Consider the following 20,928-nt stretch of genomic DNA (forward strand, 5'->3'; position numbering starts at 1 on the left):
TTTGTTATCTACATTCCCAAAATCTTGTATACTATTCTTTTCAGAGTCGACAACATGTAATGTGTTCTTATCTGCCTCGACGTGTAATGTGTTGTGACCTGTCAAAGGTATTGTATGATTAGAATTTTACTGATTTGAGGGATTCAACTGTTGCTCTCCCACAATAGGAGGGGTCTCCCCCATTGGTGTTTTTCCTTTGTATCCATCTCTGATGTATTTTTCTACTTGAACATACACCTGTTTAGGTTCCAGACCTGTTTTGCTCTTTAAGCTATCTTTTTTGCCCATTTGTCCCTTCTCCACAATGGGTCTTCTATTGCAGTTGTCATATCAGAGTGATGACCAACACATTTGCAGTAACTACAGTAAACAGGCAGATTTTCGGACTCCAAGTCCATAAAGAAGGCCAAACCTTTCCTTTCAACAAGCACCTTATGCCTTAATTCACTTGTAATTTCCAAGTCCACTAAGACCCTGACAGCTTCAGCAAAGGATTTTTGTTATTTCGGTGGGTTAGGGCTCGAGGGTGAGAGATTGGGTGAAGCATCGGTCTCATTGAGTAAAAGCCACGGGATGAAAGGGTCTGCCATGAAATAGGAAGGAAAGCGGTGACAAAGGAGATTCACGGCGGAACAGCCATCTCCGATGTGTGGTTCTGCTATAAAACGGGAGAGTTTCGACAATAGTTCAGAGGGCTTTCTACAAATGAGTTATATCGTTTACATTTAAAATACTAGAGTAGACACTCTTAAAGATTCTTATAAAGTAGCATTATCATTGAGAAAACTCTTTACAACTGGTTGCAAGGGTTGTAAAACACTGAACCTCGTGTAAAACTTTTCACTAGAATATTCACAAAACAATGTAGAGCATCTAAGAATAAAAGAAACTGTTGGAAGAATTAAGCCTATGATACATTTTTGAACAAAGATATGACAAGTATCTTGGTTAAAAAAGGGAAAGAAACTTGTTATTTTGTAAGTTGAAACTTGAAACCAACATCACCATTCATTAAGGTGTAATGCAATAACTTTCCAAAATTATCAACAACTTGCAACAACATTAATCACCCCTACATAACTTATATCTAGAGGGAAAATATGCAAACAATCTAGTTACACAAGTTGGGTATGCAGACTCCACCTTCAGGGTTTTGCTGTTCTTTCCAAATCCGTCCGGTAACTCTTAACTTCAACTCTTTCCTATCGCCGCCAGAGAAGAAAAGTGCCATGTTTCGGTATACGATGAGGCCATCATGACTGTCTCTAACTTTCTTGTGGCTATCTCTAATGCTCCTTGGACTTCCCTCGTAGATTAGTTTGCGGCCGCTTCCGCCTACCTCGAGACTGTAGCTGTAGCTTCTGGCGTCTCTTTCGTCGCCCATGAAACGAAGGAATGCCATGTAAACTGGGGCCATTCCGAGTTGAAAGGCTTCGAAATGGAGACAGAAATATTGTCCAAAACAGTGGAAGACCTGACAGACAAAATAAAACAGTACGGCACATCAATTTGGATGAGGGTGAGAAATCAATAAGTGTAGGTTGTTGATATGTGCTATGTCCATAAACAACTTAATTAAGCAATTATCATATAAGTGCTTATGAATAAGCTATTTATATAACAAAAGATAAAGTAAAGTCAAATTATTTTCATATAAGGTGTAACATGTTTTCATAAGCTATTCTGGAGAACTTATGGACATATCATAAACCATTTCTATAAGCTCTCTCAAACAGTCTCGCAAGGGCTTATTGCAGTAAATAATCTCAAATAGAACAATCCAAACAGACCCTAAATCAAGGAAACTCTGCTGCAAATGCCACCAGTGTTATCTGTGGCAGACCATAGCGGAGAGCCGAAAATCCGAAGTATGACACCCCCATATCTGCATATAGATATGGAGCATCCTTCACAAATTTGGCCACGGCAGAGAGCCAAAAAAACCGCCTCTGATATCCGCCATGGCCAATATTTGACAACACTGTAAGGAGCATGATAAGGAGAGAAAGTGTTAAGAACATTGTTATTGTGGCACCAGCATATGTCCACGCTTCGGATGACTAGTCCTCAGCATAAAGAGGGTTTGTTGGGATGAGAGTCTCACATTAAATAGAAATTTGACATACTTTAATCCTTATGAGGCATCGGCAATGCTCGCCTCATGGGCTAAGATCATTTTTTTTTATCTTTTCTTATTCTAAGTATTATATAGAAAACATCATATACTTACTGTTAACATCCATGTAGCATTTTCCACTTCCATGGGATTCGACTTAACATAACGATGATTAAAGGTGCACCCAGAATGCATATCAACTCTATGATCATCCCTTAAATGAGCAACAAGTTGCGAAATATCCCCAACATTAGAACAGTCTGATCCGGCATAAGGACAGTTGTAAGGTCTGAAGTTACAAACAGACTCGTGTTTGAGTTTGCTGTAATACGGAAATATCTCCGGACACCCAACAGAGGTGTATCTGCAAGGAAGCTCAAGTGATTCCGCTATCTTCTCCAACGCTAAACACCGAATATCGCCGAGCTCCTGTCTACAAGTCGGGCACCTGTTGTGTACCCTTGTCTTACAAGTTGAACATAGGGTATGCCCATTGTGACACTGCAAAAACAAAAGTTAAAATTGTTTAAGAAATTAGCATGATGATGAAAATTTTCTCTGATCAAGAGTAGGACAAAGTTTCAATATAGGTTACAACACCAAAGGAAAATGCTCAACAAGAATCCAAAAACTCTAGATTGTTGCTTGTGGCATATATTCTAGAGTTTTGAACTCATCTAACAAATTCAATATCTCATCCATCCTTAATCATAAAACTATACCTTAATCTTACTTCTTTTCTTCTTTTAAATACAAAGAAGCAAAACTTTACCTTAAATAAACAAGCAAAAACACAAGATCCACAAAACAAAATCCAACCAAAAAAACCTAAACAAAATTGTACCCTTTCCACTGCAACCAAACCTTAATAAAACAAAAAAGAAAGAAAAAATAAACAAACATCTAGATCAGAATTGTTGGATGCAATCCAATTCCAATCCAACCCATGAAAGCAAAAAAGAACAAAAGAACAAACCTGGTGAATTGGAGGGTACATTGAATTGGTACAAACAGGACATTCAAGAAGCTCATGAACACTAGTAGAAGTAGGAGTACCATTGGTATGTAGCTTAGAAGTTGAAGAAGAAAACTGATGTGAATGCAAATCTTCATCCATCATGATCAAAGAAGACACAGTACTATCTGAATCCATTTTTTGTTTCACCTAAAACCACAAAGAACCAATCCCAAAAAAAAAAATCAAAATCAAAATTTTAGCTACTTTTCAATGATGGGTTTGTGATAAAGGGAAGATTTTTAACTTGGTTGATCAGAGAAAACCAAACCCCAATTAAGAATCTAGGATGTTTTGTTTTTCATACCTTGTTGTTCACAACAGCTATTGACCGTTTGATTAGAATCCAACGGTTCTCAGAGTTGTCCAAAAACCAGAGAGAGAGAGAGAGAGAGAGAGAGAGAGAGAGAGAGAGAGAGAGAGAGAGAGAGAGATGAAAGGGAAAAGATTCAGATAGAATGAAAATGAAGAAAAAGTTGAAGTGTATTTAGGGTCAATTATGTGGGGCAGGGTAAGTAGAGAGTTTTACTTGCCATAAGAATAAATTAATAATCATTAGTTAAGAGTATTAGTATGAATTAAAGTGTTTTATTTAGAGTTTAATAAATATAAAGAATTAAACATGTAGTATGCTTAAATGTATTTTACCACTATGCTTATTTTGACAGCTACTATTATGTTGAATAAGAACATTATTTTCTAAATTCATACATATGTATAAATGGAAAAACATAAATAAACAAAATCCAATAATAAAAAGTATTATATTAAAAAGTAGGAGTATTACTTTACTTTAGACTCGATAATAAACAAAAATAAATAAATTTGTTGAACTCAAATATAAAAAGAATTTTTTACTATTTAAATATATTTTTATATTAATATCTTAATATTGTGAGGACATAAGATGAAATAAAATCAAGAATATTGTGAGAACATAAGAATAAATAATAAATATTTATTTATTTATTTATTTGAAAAAGTTAAAATATATATATATATATATATATATATATATATATATATATATATATATATATATATATATATATAAAACACGTCGATTTAAAATAAGATGTATCAAAAAAGTATTGAGAATGTATCAAGTGTGAGTAGTGTGGGTAATAGTCTCACATTGGTTGAAAATATAGACACTTAAGTATTTATAAGTGAGAGAACCCACTCACCTGTCACCTTAAGGTTTTTGGTGAATATGTGGTATGTCTCTCACAAAGGTGTTGCTCCAAAAAGAAGAAGTTTCACAATGTTCAATGCTCCTTAGTGAAAAACTCCCCCAACAAATGGTACATAAGTCTTTAGTTCGAGAAAGAGGCTGACTTACTTGTATCGAAAGTCAGCGGCGTCGGTGTGGTGAATAAGAAACGTTCCATTGAAGAGTGTCAACGGCGCCAGTGTGGTACAAGAGTTTGTAGAAGTAAGAAGAGTTTTCACTTGAGGGGGAGCATTGTGGACTCACACTTGAGGGGGAGTGTTGAGAATGTATCAAGTGTGAGTAGTGTAGATAATAGTCCCACATTGATTGGAAATATGGAGACTTGAGCATTTATAAGTGAGAGAATCCACCCACCTATCACCTTAAGATTTTTGGTGAATATGTGGTATGTCTCTCACAAAGGTGTTGCTCCAAAAAGAAGAAGTCCCACAATGTCCAATGCTCCCTAGTAAAAAACTTCCCTAACAAAAAGGATATAAAATTACAACTCAAAACTCTGAAAAATAGCAATAAGCGGTCTACATAACAGTTGATAAGCAAGTTAAAGGATTTGACCTCAAGAACTAGTAATCATAATCAAAAGTAAGATACTTCGATATGAAAACAAAAATAACATATCTTCTATTTTTCCAAGCATCACATACCTCCACTCATGTTATATTTTATTCGTTAGAATATAAACATTAAAGTTAAAGTCATATTAATTAAAATATTTTCATATTCCCTCTAAGTATAAATACACATTATGTGGTTAAGTCTAACTCAACCCTATAAAATCGGCTTGTAGGATGAGGATTGTCCCACACATAAGCACATGTTCAGATCATATGTTGTCCGATGTGAGATTCTTAACATGTTCCCCATTCGCTCGTCATCTTCCCCTTTCTCTTTCACTCACCCTGACTCTAATTTTTTCCCTTCTACATTCATCCTTATTCTTGTCGGTTCATGCACCATCTTTAGTGTATGTGTCACTGGTGTTTTTGTTCTTAGTGTACATGTCGCTGTTCTTGTTTTACGTATCATCGGTATTGGCGTACAAGTTATTGTTCTTGTTGTGTGTTTCCGTTCTTGTCGTACGCATTATTGTGTTGTCGTATTATCGTCGCCATTATTGTGGTAGACGTCAGCGTGCGATTGCTTTTATTGTACATGTCGTTGTTATTACATTACACATCGCCATTACCACTATTCTCATCAATGCAAATGTTATAGTTAGATGTGTGTTTATATTAATTGTTCATATTTTATTTTGATTCAAAATGGTTATGAACTTATATATATATATATATATATATATATATATTATATATATATATATATATATATTCAATTTTTAATGTGATTGTGTTATTATAGAAGAAATCTCACAAATGGAGAACAATGGCTATGATACATCTAACATAGAAAATGTGCATTTGTTGGTACATTTTGGTAAAAATAGAGTATTTTATTATTGAACATTGATCTGTATTATTGGTGAAGAACACGGAATTTATAACGAATTGTGTTAACATTCATCCATTGGACATATGAAAAAGGGGAAAATAAATTGAATAATGAAGTGGATTATTATAAATCTCCAACCTAACTCTTACATTGCTCAAAGAGAGACAATATATACACAATAGTATATAGTGTAGATGCCTTAATAGACTCATTGCAAATAATAGCTAACCAGTTACTAAATAATTAAGTCCGATAAAAGTAGCCTTAGAATAAAAACAATAAATGTTAAATATGTTTAAGACCCCCTTCAAACTGAAGAGTATGTCATGTAAGCTTAGTTTGTCAATAAGTGTAGAAAAGGGACCAAGTAGGTTTCGAGAAAATGTCGGCAACTTATTGTATTTAAATGAATCAACATAAGATGAATTGTTGTGTTGAGCACTTTGTCACGGACAATGTGATAGTCCATTTATATGTGCTCTGTGTGTTCATGAACCAACAGATTATTGACAATGTGAATTGCAGAATGATTGTCACAAAAGATATTCACAAGTCGGAGTGTGATATTCCTAAGTCCTTGAGAATGTACAACAACCATTGGGTCTCATAATTAGCATTGGCCAATGCGCGATATTCCACCTCTGATGATGAGCTTGAAAAAACTCCATGTTTCATGCTTTTCTAACATATTAGAGAATTGTCAGTGTGAAAACAAAAGTCGGTGGTTGGTTTATGGGTATCGCTGCAAGATCCCCAGTCAGAGTCGATAAAGCCAGATAACATGGTGGATGAGTCTTCTTGAAAATACTTCTTGGCCTGGAGCATATTTAATGTAGCGTAGGATCCATATTGTTGCTTAAAAGTGAGCTTTAGTTGGATAGATAAGAACTAACTGAGCCTACAAATGGAAAAGCTGATGTTAGGGCGAGTATGAGTTAAATATAACAACTTACCAATAATACTTCGAAAAGAAGTAGGGTTAGTGAAAGGTGGATCAATTTCAGAGTTATTTTTATGATGAGATCCATAGGTGTGTTAATAGGTTTTGCACCAAGAAACTTTGTAGTTTGGAGAAGGTTAATACTATATTTTTGTTGGCAAATGAAAATGCCTTGAGTGGAGTAAGCAATTTCAAAGCCTAGAAAATACTTGATGTTTCCTAAGTCTTCGATACTAAATTTGGTATCCAAGATAAGTTTGATGTGATTTATTTCCTCAATGTTTTTACATGCAAACATAAGATCATCAACATAGACCAAATATAGAGTAAAACAATTATTATGATTCTCTATTTAAAGAGAATAATTTGCCTTAGATTGTTGATAGCCTAAGTTAATGAGAGTATTGGTAAGTGTGGAATTTCATTGGTGACTAGCTTGTTTTAAACAATAAATGTATTTTTTTAATGTACAAACAAGGTCAATATTGTTGACTTTCAAGTTAGGAGGAAGTTTCATGTAAACTTCCTCATCTAAGTACCCATGAAGGAAAGCAGTATTTATGTATAACTGATGAGTAAACCAATTATTAGAGGCCGCCAAGAATAAAATGATCCTAATAGTGGTCATCTTAACAACATGGTTGAATGTTTCAAAATAATCTAGGCATTTGGTTTGAGTGAAGCCTTAGGCCACTAAGCCATCCTTATATCTTTTCAATAGTCTCATTTGCATGAAATTTGATCTTAAAGATTCATTTACAAGCAATGGATCTTTTGCCAGGGGGTATGGGAACTAAATCCTAAGTGTTAGTGTCAACTAAAGATTTCAATTTAAGCTTAATGGCTTGGATCCAATTCAGGTCAGTGATGGCCTTAGTGTAGCATCTAGGTCTAGTGATAGTGGATAATTTAAGATTGATGCACTTATGATTAAAGTATAAGTTAATTTCGTTGTAATTACTGATTGATAACGTGTTCAATCATCTCATCAATCATACACAGATTTGCATTAAAAATGCAATCACATAATACATAACATTCAGACTGAATGTTCTGTATACAGATGTCATGACATCGGGTCTGATGTAACACCCCTTTTTCTACCCCAAATTATTTAACATATAATCAGAGTAAATAAGCACGCATATAAAGAAAAGGGCGTCACATCGACGTTTTCGAAACTTAAAACTTTCAAAAACCAACAATACACCTGGTCATTCAAAATAACACATTTCACTCATCATGAATATTCAAGCAATATGCGTTCGCAGCGGAAAATAAAGAATACTCATGTATTTCATAATATGATCCATGTCCCATACCATGATCATCTCTCAATAATCACTTCAAATAAAATAAAACAATTAATGACATAAAGCATATCAAAATAAGATATGAGTTCAATACCACTAATCTACCCAGTGTTACATGACCAGAGCATTGACTCATTACCTAATTTCAAACTAAATACGGAAACTCTCCAGCTATTCTTGAGTGAGCTACCGTCCACCTACTCCAGTAATACTACTCTGTAGTATCTGCACGATACCCATGTAAAGGTAACATTCAAACAGAAAGGGTGAGAATTCAAATCATTATGAAATAGAATAATAAGGCACAATGAATTAAAACAACAATTCAAGAATTCATCACACTTTGTATTATTATATCACTGATATTAACAAACAATCATCTCACATGCTTCAAACATGCGTCACACCCATATCAATACATGCATTCAATGATCACATAACTATAAACGACTCGATGCAAGACAATGTGACTCCATGCATGCGGTACCTCAATGTGAACTCAAAGTTTCACCGCTTTCCGATTCAATATCTAGAATCCAAGCCACGCTTCCGATCCGGACAAGACCAAAGCCCTACGTCTGTTTCCAATGAAGGATCACCGCTTAATACTACGCCTAATCCCAATTAAGGATTAACGTCTGCTACGTCTGTTTCCAATGAAGGATCACCGCTTAAATACTACGCCTAATCCCAATTAAGGATTAACGTCTGCTACCTCTGTTTCCAATGAAGGATCAGCGCTTAACCACTTCCACCATGAAGTCAACCATGCTATGAATGAATGCACACATACCAACCCATATGCAATTAAGACCATCTATATACCGTCTTAACATCCCACATATCACCATGACTCACAATTGGTACATATACACATCCATAACAACACATCAATTACGATTACATATACACATCCATAACCATAAATCATTCACAATTCAATAATGGTATACATACACATTCATACAATATATTATTCACCAATATAGGCCAATCATCAAATATGTACACATAGATTTCATTCCAAAACACACACAACATTTAAATATCAATTTTTCACTTTTCAAACAGTGTTAACCGGTTAACGCCCTGGGTTAATCGGTTAACGCAAAACAGAATGCGCTTCTTGGCAATTTTAACAGTGTTAACCGGTTAACGCCCTGGGTTAACCGGTTAACGCAAGACAGAATGTAATTTTTTTCAATATCGCAACAGTGTTAACCGGTTAACGCCCTGGGTTAACCGGTTAACGCAAGACAGAATGTTGTTCCTGCGCTAACACGAAACAGAATGCAGATTTCCCCGCATTTTTCATCGTTGGAGGACTTCCGGACCTCCGATTTCGATTCCGTAAAAAGCTACACGTTCAGAAAATTATGAATCATCCAATTATATATTCATTCACAGTTTTAGCATAATTTAATCATCACAATTTAAGAGTATTTATCAAGACCTAATAATTCCAAAACCATGCCAATTAAGGATTTCAACCTAAAACATGTTCCTACCCATTGACCCAATCATACTAACCCATAATAATAAGGATTTCCCCCCTTACCTTGTCAATTTGATGGAAACCTTGACTCCTCTCGCTTTTCCTCTCCTCTTTCTCTATTGTTTTCAGTGCTCAAGTGAATTCTAATTCTCACTTCCTTCACTCTTACTATTTATAATAGTATTCTAGTTGGGCTTAAATCATCTAATTTAATCACTAGGCCCAATAATACCTAATATTTAAATACCTCTATTTAAATTTAAATAATTAACCACTCACTATGCAACCAAGTTAATTAATTAATTCAATTATTTAATTATTTCTCTATCCACTAGATAATGAATTAATACACCAATTAATTAATTAACACTTCACATAATTAAATTAAAATTATAATAATAATAGTATAATAATTCAATACTAAAAAAATGGGTTGTTACATCTGACATCCTGGAAAAATCCTGCATAATTATATTTTAAACATCCAGCAGGTACAAGATATCTTATGTTAAGACATCACATGTGACAACTTGTGAACACTCTAGGTTTTACCAAAATTGCTGCCAACACTTAGAACCAACAGTATCCTCCTTGACAATCCCAGGCAAGTCTATCCATGATATGTTCATCTTAACCGATGACGGATTTTCTTCCCTGTTGAGTTTATCCTTGATATGTTCATCCTAACTGATGACGGATGCTCTCACCTTTGGTCTTCTGCCTAGTAACTGGTAGTTGTAAATCCTATTTTCTACAGTTTCCCCAGCAAGGCTATTCTTACCCTGTAATCGGTAATGAATACTCCCTCCTGGAATCCTCAGCGAGTCATCCTTGATATGTTCATCCTAACTGGTGACGGATGTCCTCTATGTCAGATATTTATTATCTTCTTACCCAGTAACAGGTAGTAGATAATAGATTTTTGCTCCTCCTGTGTTGAAGTTTATCTTCCCCAGTTGAGTTGAGTGCGCATTTCCTTAGAGAAATCATTTTCCCTGCATGATTCAAGTACTTCAGTTTTATCCTGACTTACTCGTATCCCCTGCAGATGTTTTTAGTTCCCCGGCTGAGTCTTTTCCATGTTTGTATGGAATCCCTCAAGTCCCCCAGTTAGTTTTAAGTCGTAGCCCGGCCTACACATAACTCCATCTGATTTCTTTTCCTTTATGGCAGTATTTCCCTACAAAGCATTAACTTTTACATTCATATCATATGCATCATGAGGTCTCTTAGGGGCCAAAATTTGTTTATATATGTTGTTATTTAAGCCCATTCTATTGAGTCGACATGAAGATTTTAACCTTCGCCTCCTTAGTTAGAATTTCCTTAAATAGGAGCAGCTATAAGACCCCAATTTTGACCCGTAGATCCCTCATGCAATTCCATCATATGCATTAGCATTGAGATCATACCTTGGCATCCTCCTTACCTATTTTTCATTAGGTTTGTTTTGGGAGAGATCACCAAGCACTATGTGATTGTATCATACTTGTATTTTATCATTTCACTAACCAAAATACCAAAAATATGTCTTTGCATTTGCCTAACTCTTTTGTAGGTAGGGCATGATCTCCATTGATCTATCAAGTTCATATCTAGGGTTTGAGACCCTCATGACAAAGAGCATAACCATGAATGGTTTTGAGCATCATATATGAGTTCCATTGATTCCTACATGCTATATTGATCAAGTTTTCTTCAAGAGTTTGGGGGTGATTTGCCTAAGAAACCCTAGTTTGACTAGGTATCTTGAGTAACTTCTCCAACAAGGTATTTCCATCATCTTATCCTCGAGTTCCCACGTAATATTTCCATTTTTGACTCCGCCCCATATCACTTTTACCAAAGCAATCTCCTTACCACGAAGCTTCTTCACTTCTCGATCTTCAATCCGCACGGGTGAAGTATCAACCGTCAAATTATCCCGTACTTGCACATCATCTAATGGAACAACATGCGATGGATCCGCAATGTACTTCCTCAATTGAGACACATGGAATACATCATGAAGATTAGAAAGTGATGGTGGTAATGCAATCCGATATGCCACTTCACCTATCCTCTCGGAAATCTGATAAGGACCAATGAAACGCTGCGTCAACTTATGCGACTTCAAAGCTCTACCAACACCCGTTATTGGCGTAACTCGAAGAAACACATGCTCGTCTTTCTCAAACTCAAGAGCTTTCCTCCTCTTATCATGATAACTCTTTTGACGACTCTGAGAAGCCTTCATCTTCCCTTGAATCATCTTAATCTTATCTGTAGTCTCTTGAATTAACTCGGATCCAACCACAACACTCTCTCCCGATTCGTACCAACATAAAGGAGTTCTACACCTTCTGCCATAAAGGGCCTCAAAAGGTGCCATTCCAATACTTGAATGGAAACTGTTATTATATGTAAACTCGATTAAAGGCAAGAAACTATCCCAATTTCCTCCTTGTTCCAAAACACAAGACCTAAAAAGATCTTCAAGTGATTGAATAGTCCTCTCCGTTTGACCATCAGTTTGCGGATGATATGCTGAACTCAAACGCAACTTCGTACTCAAAGCACTTTGCAAACCTTCCCAAATCTCGAAGTGAACCTCAGATCTCTATCCGAAACAATACTCGACGGTATACCATGCAAACACACAATTCTCTCGACGTACAACTTAGCAAGTCTCTCCATCGAATAATCCATTCTCATCGGAATAAAATGAGCACACTTCGTCAGTCTGTCCACAACGACCCAAATCGCCTCACAATTACTCGATGTTCTTGGTAAGCCCGAAACAAAATCCATAGAGATACTATCCCACTTCCACTCGGGGATAGATAACGATTGCATCAAACCAGACGGCTTTTGATGTTCAATCTTTGACTTTTGACAAGTCAAACATGAATACACAAATTCCGCTACATCCTTCTTCATACCTTGCCACCAAAACATCTTCCTCAAGTCTTGATACATCTTAGTAGCACCAGGATGAATACTCAGACCACTTCTATGCCCTTCCTCAAGAATCCTCTTTCTCAAATCCATACCATCCGGAACACACACTCGATCACGACACCTCATGATACCATTCTCATCAATCCGAAAGTCACCACCTTTACCTGGTTAATCAATGTCATAACATCGACTAACTTCAAATCTGACCTCTGACCTTCTCTAATCTCGTCAAGAATGTCACACGTAAGCTTCAACATCCCAAGTTTAACACACGAAGACGTCGCTTCACAAACCAAACTCAAATCCCTAAATTGCTCCAACAATTCAAACTCTCGCATCATCAACATAGACATATGCAATGACTTCCTACTCAATGCATCGGCTACAACATTCGCCTTCCCAGGATGATAATTCAAACCAAAATCATAATCCTTCAAGAATTTCAACCATCTCCTTTGCCTCATATTCAATTCTTTCTGATCGAACAAGTACTTCAAACTCTTGTGATCACTAAACACATCAAACCTCGATCCAAACAAGTAATGTCTCCAAAGCTTCAACACAAACACAACGGCGACCAACTCTAAATCATGCGTCGGATAATTCTTCTCATGAACCTTGAGTTGCCTCGAAGCATAAGCTACCACTTGCCCTTTTTGCATCAGAACACCTCCCAAACCCAACAAAGAAGCATCGCAATACACCACGAAGGTTTCTAACGGATCCGGTAAAATCAAAATAGGAGCCGTAGTCAATCTTCTCGTAAGCTCTTGAAAATTCGCTTCACACTGCGAAGTCCAAATGAAAGCTTGACCCTTCCTAGTCAACTGCGTCAATGGTAACGACAACTTAGAAAATCCCTCAATGAACTTCCTATAATAACCAGCCAAACCAAGGAAACTTCGAATCTCAGCAACAGACTTAGGAGCTTCCCACTGAGATACAACTTCGATCTTCGTAGGATCCACAGAAATCCCACCGCTCGAAATCACATGTCCAAGAAAACTTACTTCACTCAACCAAAATTCACATTTAGAGAGTTTAGCAAACAACTTCCTCTCTTTCAACACCGATAACACAACCTTCAAATGCTCTGCATGATCCTCTTCTCCCTTGGAATAAATCAATATATCATCGATGAACACAACTACAAACTTTTCCAGATAATCATGAAAGATTCTGTTCATATACTCCATAAATACACCAGGTGCATTCGTCACCCCAAAAGGCATCACGGAGTACTCGTAGTGACCGTACCTTGTCCTAAAAGCAGTCTTCTGAATATCCTCAACCTTTACACGAATCTGATGATACCCAGACCTCAAATCAATTTTGCTAAACACACAAGCTCCAACCAGCTGATCCATCAGGTCGTCAATCCTCGGGAGTGGATACTTGTTCTTAATCGTCACTTTATTCAGTTGTTTATAATCAACACATAATCTCATAGAACCTTCTTTCTTCTTGACCAATAGCACAGGTGCACCCCACGGCGACACACTAGGACGAATAAACTTCTTCTCGAGTAAGTCTTCAAGTTGACTCTTCAACTCTTTCAACTCAGAAGCGGACATTCGATAGGGAGCCATCGATACAGGACTAGTTCCAGGAACTAAATCAATCGAAAACTCGACCTCTCGTTCCGGCGGTAAATCACTTATATTTTCCGGAAATACCTCCGCAAATTCACAAACTATTGGCAGTTCTTCGATCGTCCTCTTCTCCCGAATATCCAAAGTTGCCAACAACATAAACAACTCGGCACCATCTTGCACCGATTCATCAACTTGCTTAGCAGACACACACCAATCTTCCTTAGCATCAACCTCAGGAAAAATAACCGTTTTCTCGAAACAGTTGATATACACCCGGTTAACTTTTAACCAATTCATACCCAAAATCACGTCGAGTTGCTCTAACGGAAGACAAACTAAATCAATTCCAAAATCCCTACCAAATATACTCAACGGACAATTCAAACACACATAGGAAGTAGAAACAGAACCCATAGTAGGTGTATCAATAATCATACTTCTACGCATATCAGATAATATGAGATTCAGCCTCTTAGCACAATCCAAAGAAATGAAAGAATGTGTTGCACCGGTATCAATAATGGCAATCAAAGATGTACCATTAATAAAGCACGTACCTTGGATTAGTCTATCATCGGTAGTGGTCTCCGCACCAGACAATGCAAACACTTTTCCCTTCACTTGCTCCTTCTTCGGCTTATCACATTGCGAACTAATGTGACCTTTCTCACCACAGTTGAAACAAGTTACGTTCAAACCAACCCTACACTGGTTTTCTCTGTGACCCATCCTGCCACAATTGAAACACTTCCCAGAATCCCTACTACACTCCGTAGCACGATGACCTTCCACACCACATTTGAAGCACTTAAGTGGAATAGTAGATACTCCCCCACTTGGCTTCTTGCCAACACTAGATTGTCTCCTCTTGTCATCATATGGTTTCCCCCGATCTTGGTTTTTCCCCTTTAGACTCTTGTAGACAGAAGCACTCTCCCTACTATCCTCGTCATAAATCCGGCTCTTGTTAACCAATTCTGTAAAACGAGTAATCTGTTGGTAACCAATGGCCTTCTTGATATCATGTCTCAAGCCATTCACAAACTTCAAACATTTAGATCTCTCAGCACTAACAGTATTGTAATGAGGACAATACTTGATAAGCTCCTAAAATTTAGCAGCATAATCAGCAACGGTACCATTTCCTTGCTTCAATTCAAGGAACTCTACCTCTTTCTTCCCACGACAATCTTCTGGGAAATAGTTCTCCAAGAAGGTATCACGGAAAAGAGTCCAAGTAACTTCAATGTTGTCTTCTTCGAACCTCTGAAGAGTGTTATTCCACCAATCTTCAGCTTCCTTCTCAAGCATATGGGTACCAAACTGCACTTTCTGAGCATCAGTACAGTTCATGACTCTGAAGATCTTCTCAATTGCTTTCAGCCAAGCTTGAGCTTTCTCAGGTGCATGCTCACCCTCAAAGATAGGAGGATTGTTCCGCTGGAATCTCCCCAAAGCACGAAACTCATCATCATCTCCCTTTTGGTTACCGGCATTCGCATTCGCTTGATGGGCATTCGCTTGATGGATCTGACCCATGGATTCAACCAGCATCCTCAGCGCCTCAGCAATGGCATCGTCATTCCTGCCTGCAACCATTGTCCTAACAACCCGAAACATCAAACAAACAGTATCGATCGTGTCAGATACACAAATCAAATACCACAGAAAACCTACTACTATTGACCAACTGGTCGACCATGCTCTGATACCACTAATGTAACACCCCTTCTTCTACCCCAAATTATTTAACATATAATCAGAGTAAATAAGCACGCATATAAAGAAAAGGGCGTCACATCGACGTTTTCGAAACTTAAAACTTTCAAAAACCAACAATACACCTGGTCATTCAAAATAACACATTTCACTCATCATGAATATTCAAGCAATATGCGTTCGCAGCGGAAAATAAAGAATACTCATGTATTTCATAATATGATCCATGTCCCATACCATGATCATCTCTCAATAATCACTTCAAATAAAATAAAACAATTAATGACATAAAGCATATCAAAATAAGATATGAGTTCAATACCACTAATCTACCCAGTGTTACATGACCAGAGCATTGACTCATTACCTAATTTCAAACTAAATACGGAAACTCTCCAGCTATTCTTGAGTGAGCTACCGTCCATCTACTCCAGTAATACTACTCTGTAGTATCTGCACGATACCCATGTAAAGGTAACATTCAAACAGAAAGGGTGAGAATTCAAATCATTATGAAATAGAATAATAAGGCACAATGAATTAAAACAACAATTCAAGAATTCATCACACTTTGTATTATTATATCACTGATATTAACAAACAATCATCTCACATGCTTCAAACATGCGTCACACCCATATCAATACATGCATTCAATGATCACATAACTATAAACGACTCGATGCAAGACAATGTGACTCCATGCATGCGGTACCTCAATGTGAACTCAAAGTTTCACCGCTTTCCGATTCAATATCTAGAATCCAAGCCACGCTTCCGATCCGGACAAGACCAAAGCCCTACGTCTGTTTCCAATGAAGGATCACCGCTTAATACTACGCCTAATCCCAATTAAGGATTAATGTCTGCTACGTCTGTTTCCAATGAAGGATCACCGCTTAAATACTACGCCTAATCCCAATTAAGGATTAACGTCTGCTACCTCTGTTTCCAATGAAGGATCAGCGCTTAACCACTTCCACCATGAAGTCAACCATGCTATGAATGAATGCACACATACCAACCCATATGCAATTAAGACCATCTATATACCGTCTTAACATCCCACATATCACCATGACTCACAATTGGTACATATACACATCCATAACAACACATCAATTACGATTACATATACACATCCATAACCATAAATCATTCACAATTCAATAATGGTATACATACACATTCATACAATATATTATTCACCAATATAGGCCAATCATCAAATATGTACACATAGATTTCATTCCAAAACACACACAACATTTAAATATCAATTTTTCACTTTTCAAACAGTGTTAACCGGTTAACGCCCTGGGTTAATCGGTTAACGCAAAACAGAATGCGCTTCTTGGCAATTTTTAACAGTGTTAACCGGTTAACGCCCTGGGTTAACCGGTTAACGCAAGACAGAATGTAATTTTTTTCAATATCGCAACAGTGTTAACCGGTTAACGCCCTGGGTTAACCGGTTAACGCAAGACAGAATGCTGTTCCTGCGCTAACACGAAACAGAATGCAGATTTCCCCGCATTTTTCATCGTTGGAGGACTTCCGGACCTCCGATTTCGATTCCGTAAAAAGCTACACGTTCAGAAAATTATGAATCATCCAATTATATATTCATTCACAGTTTTAGCATAATTTAATCATCACAATTTAAGAGTATTTATCAAGACCTAATAATTCCAAAACCATGCCAATTAAGGATTTCAACCTAAAACATGTTCCTACCCATTGACCCAATCATACTAACCCATAATAATAAGGATTTCCCCCTTACCTTGTCAATTTGATGGAAACCTTGACTCCTCTCGCTTTTCCTCTCCTCTTTCTCTATTGTTTTCAGTGCTCAAGTGAATTCTAATTCTCACTTCCTTCACTCTTACTATTTATAATAGTATTCTAGTTGGGCTTAAATCATCTAATTTAATCACTAGGCCCAATAATACCTAATATTAAATACCTCTATTTAAATTTAAATAATTAACCACTCACTATGCAACCAAGTTAGTTAATTAATTCAATTATTTATTATTTCTCTATCCACTAGATAATGAATTAATACACCAATTAATTAATTAACACTTCACATAATTAAATTAAAATTATAATAATAATAGTATAATAATTCAATACTAAAAAAATGGGTTGTTACATCTGACATCCTGGAAAAATCCTGCATAATTATATTTTAAACATCCAGCAGGTACAAGATATCTTATGTTAAGACATCACATGTGACAACTTGTGAACACTCTAGGTTTTACCAAAATTGCTGCCAACACTTAGAACCAACAGTATCCTCCTTGACAATCCCAGGCAAGTCTATCCATGATATGTTCATCTTAACCGATGACGGATTTTCTTCCCTGTTGAGTTTATCCTTGATATGTTCATCCTAACTGATGACGGATGCTCTCACCTTTGGTCTTCTGCCTAGTAACTGGTAGTTGTAAATCCTATTTTCTACAGTTTCCCCAGCAAGGCTATTCTTACCCTGTAATCGGTAATGAATACTCCCTCCTGGAATCCTCAGCGAGTCATCCTTGATATGTTCATCCTAACTGGTGACGGATGTCCTCTATGTCAGATATTTATTATCTTCTTACCCAGTAACAGGTAGTAGATAATAGATTTTTGCTCCTCCTGTGTTGAAGTTTATCTTCCCCAGTTGAGTTGAGTGCGCATTTCCTTAGAGAAATCATTTTCCCTGCATGATTCAAGTACTTCAGTTTTATCCTGACTTACTCGTATCCCCTGCAGATGTTTTTAGTTCCCCGACTGAGTCTTTTCCATGTTTGTATGGAATCCCTCAAGTCCCCCAGTTAGTTTTAAGTCGTAGCCCGGCCTACACATAACTCCATCTGATTTCTTTTCCTTTATGGCAGTATTTCCCTACAAAGCATTAACTTTTACATTCATATCATATGCATCATGAGGTCTCTTAGGGGCCAAAATTTGTTTATATATGTTGTTATTTAAGCCCATTCTATTGAGTCGACATGAAGATTTTAACCTTCGCCTCCTTAGTTAGAATTTCCTTAAATAGGAGCAGCTATAAGACCCCAATTTTGACCCGTAGATCCCTCATGCAATTCCATCATATGCATTAGCATTGAGATCATACCTTGGCATCCTCCTTACCTATTTTTCATTAGGTTTGTTTTGGGAGAGATCACCAAGCACTATGTGATTGTATCATACTTGTATTTTATCATTTCACTAACCAAAATACCAAAAATATGTCTTTGCATTTGCCTAACTCTTTTGTAGGTAGGGCATGATCTCCATTGATCTATCAAGTTCATATCTAGGGTTTGAGACCCTCATGACAAAGAGCATAACCATGAATGGTTTTGAGCATCATATATGAGTTCCATTGATTCCTACATGCTATATTGATCAAGTTTTCTTCAAGAGTTTGGGGGTGATTTGCCTAAGAAACCCTAGTTTGACTAGGTATCTTAAGTAACTTCTCCAACAAGCTATCTCACCAATTGATCAAATTTATCAAGGGAAACTTCAAAATTCATCATCTTATGTATATATGATCTACCATTAGCCTATAAAGTCAATAGAATTGAATATTAGCAAGTTGGTTGATGGTGGTTGGCCAGATGAATTCATCTGATAAAAACTGGGTCTCCCTAGACCATATCTCCTACAGTTTTCACCATATAAAAATGATCCCAAGATCAAACTTACTCTAAATGACATTCCAAACAACTTTCATGTTGAGACCTAGAGCTAGTTTTGCTTGGAAAATCATTTTCTATGTTGAAACATTATAGGTCATTATGTTTAAACCCTAATTTGAAAGTCAACTTCCCAAGGCCATAACTTGCTCAATTTTTATTATATGAAAGATTTCCAAGTTGCACAATCAAATCTAATAGGTCTAATTCAACTTTTATGTTTTGAGTGAGAACTAATTCAACTTTTATGAGCATGTGATATGAGGTTACATTATAGGTCACTTTTGACCTATACCATTAATCAAGTGATTTTTCCAAACTTCAAAAATGCATAACTCTATCATTTAAAATCCAAATGACATGAAATTGGTGACCATTTTTAAGGCCTTTGAAAGAGATACAACTTTTATGAAGACACGTTTCTGATTTGAAGCTCACATAAAAAGTTAAGCAAGGTGGAATATTGAGACATATGGCTTTACACTTAGAAAAATTTAAATATGTTAAAATTTCCAAACTTCCACCTCAAAATTCTTCAAGTTCCAAGCTCCAAATGGAAAAGTGTTGAACATGAAAGTTGTTCCTCTTGATCTAACCTTTCCAAAAAGTCAAAGTTCATTCATTTTGGACAAGAAATGAATAGGCTGCACATGACTTGAACATGGTATCATCATTTGGCAAGATTGAACTTCAAACATCCATGCACAATTTCCTAGCATTCCAACATGACTTCGGCCTTTCTTACACTCAATTATGGATCAGATGGAGTGATTTAATGGGCTTGCACATGCCCAGACACTCATGCATCACACATTGCTAATTTTGGAAGTTCACTTCAAGTGTGCAAATATCAATTGAATTGGCTATAAATAGAGCTCCATATGCTCAGAATTTGATACACATTCACGTTAGCTTTGATCCCAAACCTCTAACCCTCTCATTCCAAAGGATAATCCTGAGAATTTCACTTGAAATTGAGTTTGAATTCTCACTGTTTTGAGATTCAAAACTCAAGGGATCCAAGACCTTTTGAGCATTCAATTCTTCTTCTGCAAGCATTTTGAGTGAGATCAAGCACGAGCCAAGGCAAGAACAGCTGAGTCTATACCTACATTGAAGGTATTTTCCATAAATTTTAATCTCTTCGATTCTCTCTCAATCTTGCTAAATTCTCTTGATTCTTTGGTTGTCTGAAGTCCTACCAATGTAGGCAAGAAGATTGAGTTGCTTTGAGGCCAAATCGAAGCAACTCGGTTCATGAACCTCAAATTTCAACTCCATGTATCTCTCAATATACTTGGAGTTAGGATAAATTATGGTCAAATTCGTGCTCAGTGCCATTTTTACTTTGAAATCATGTCCTTCTTTTTAATTTTGGTGATGGTTATGACTGAACCAGTCCGGCGAGGCT

The 20,928-nt window shown here is 36.6% G+C and overlaps 1 protein-coding gene across 1 annotated transcript; it reads right to left on the minus strand.

Moving 5' to 3' along the window:
- Positions 1–944: 944 nt before the first annotated feature.
- Positions 945–3,596, minus strand: LOC127076084 (E3 ubiquitin-protein ligase SINAT3). The gene is made up of 4 exons (XM_051017638.1): positions 3,439–3,596; positions 3,093–3,281; positions 2,231–2,617; positions 945–1,474 (listed from the first exon to the last, which is right to left on the minus strand). The coding sequence occupies exons 2-4, from the start codon at positions 3,267–3,269 to the stop codon at positions 1,112–1,114; spliced, it is 927 nt and encodes a 308-aa protein (XP_050873595.1). The 5' UTR covers positions 3,270–3,281; positions 3,439–3,596; the 3' UTR covers positions 945–1,111.
- Positions 3,597–20,928: the final 17,332 nt, after the last annotated feature.

Source organism: Lathyrus oleraceus, chromosome 4, assembly GCF_024323335.1.
Source record: "Lathyrus oleraceus cultivar Zhongwan6 chromosome 4, CAAS_Psat_ZW6_1.0, whole genome shotgun sequence".
Lineage (NCBI taxonomy): Eukaryota > Viridiplantae > Streptophyta > Magnoliopsida > Fabales > Fabaceae > Lathyrus > Lathyrus oleraceus.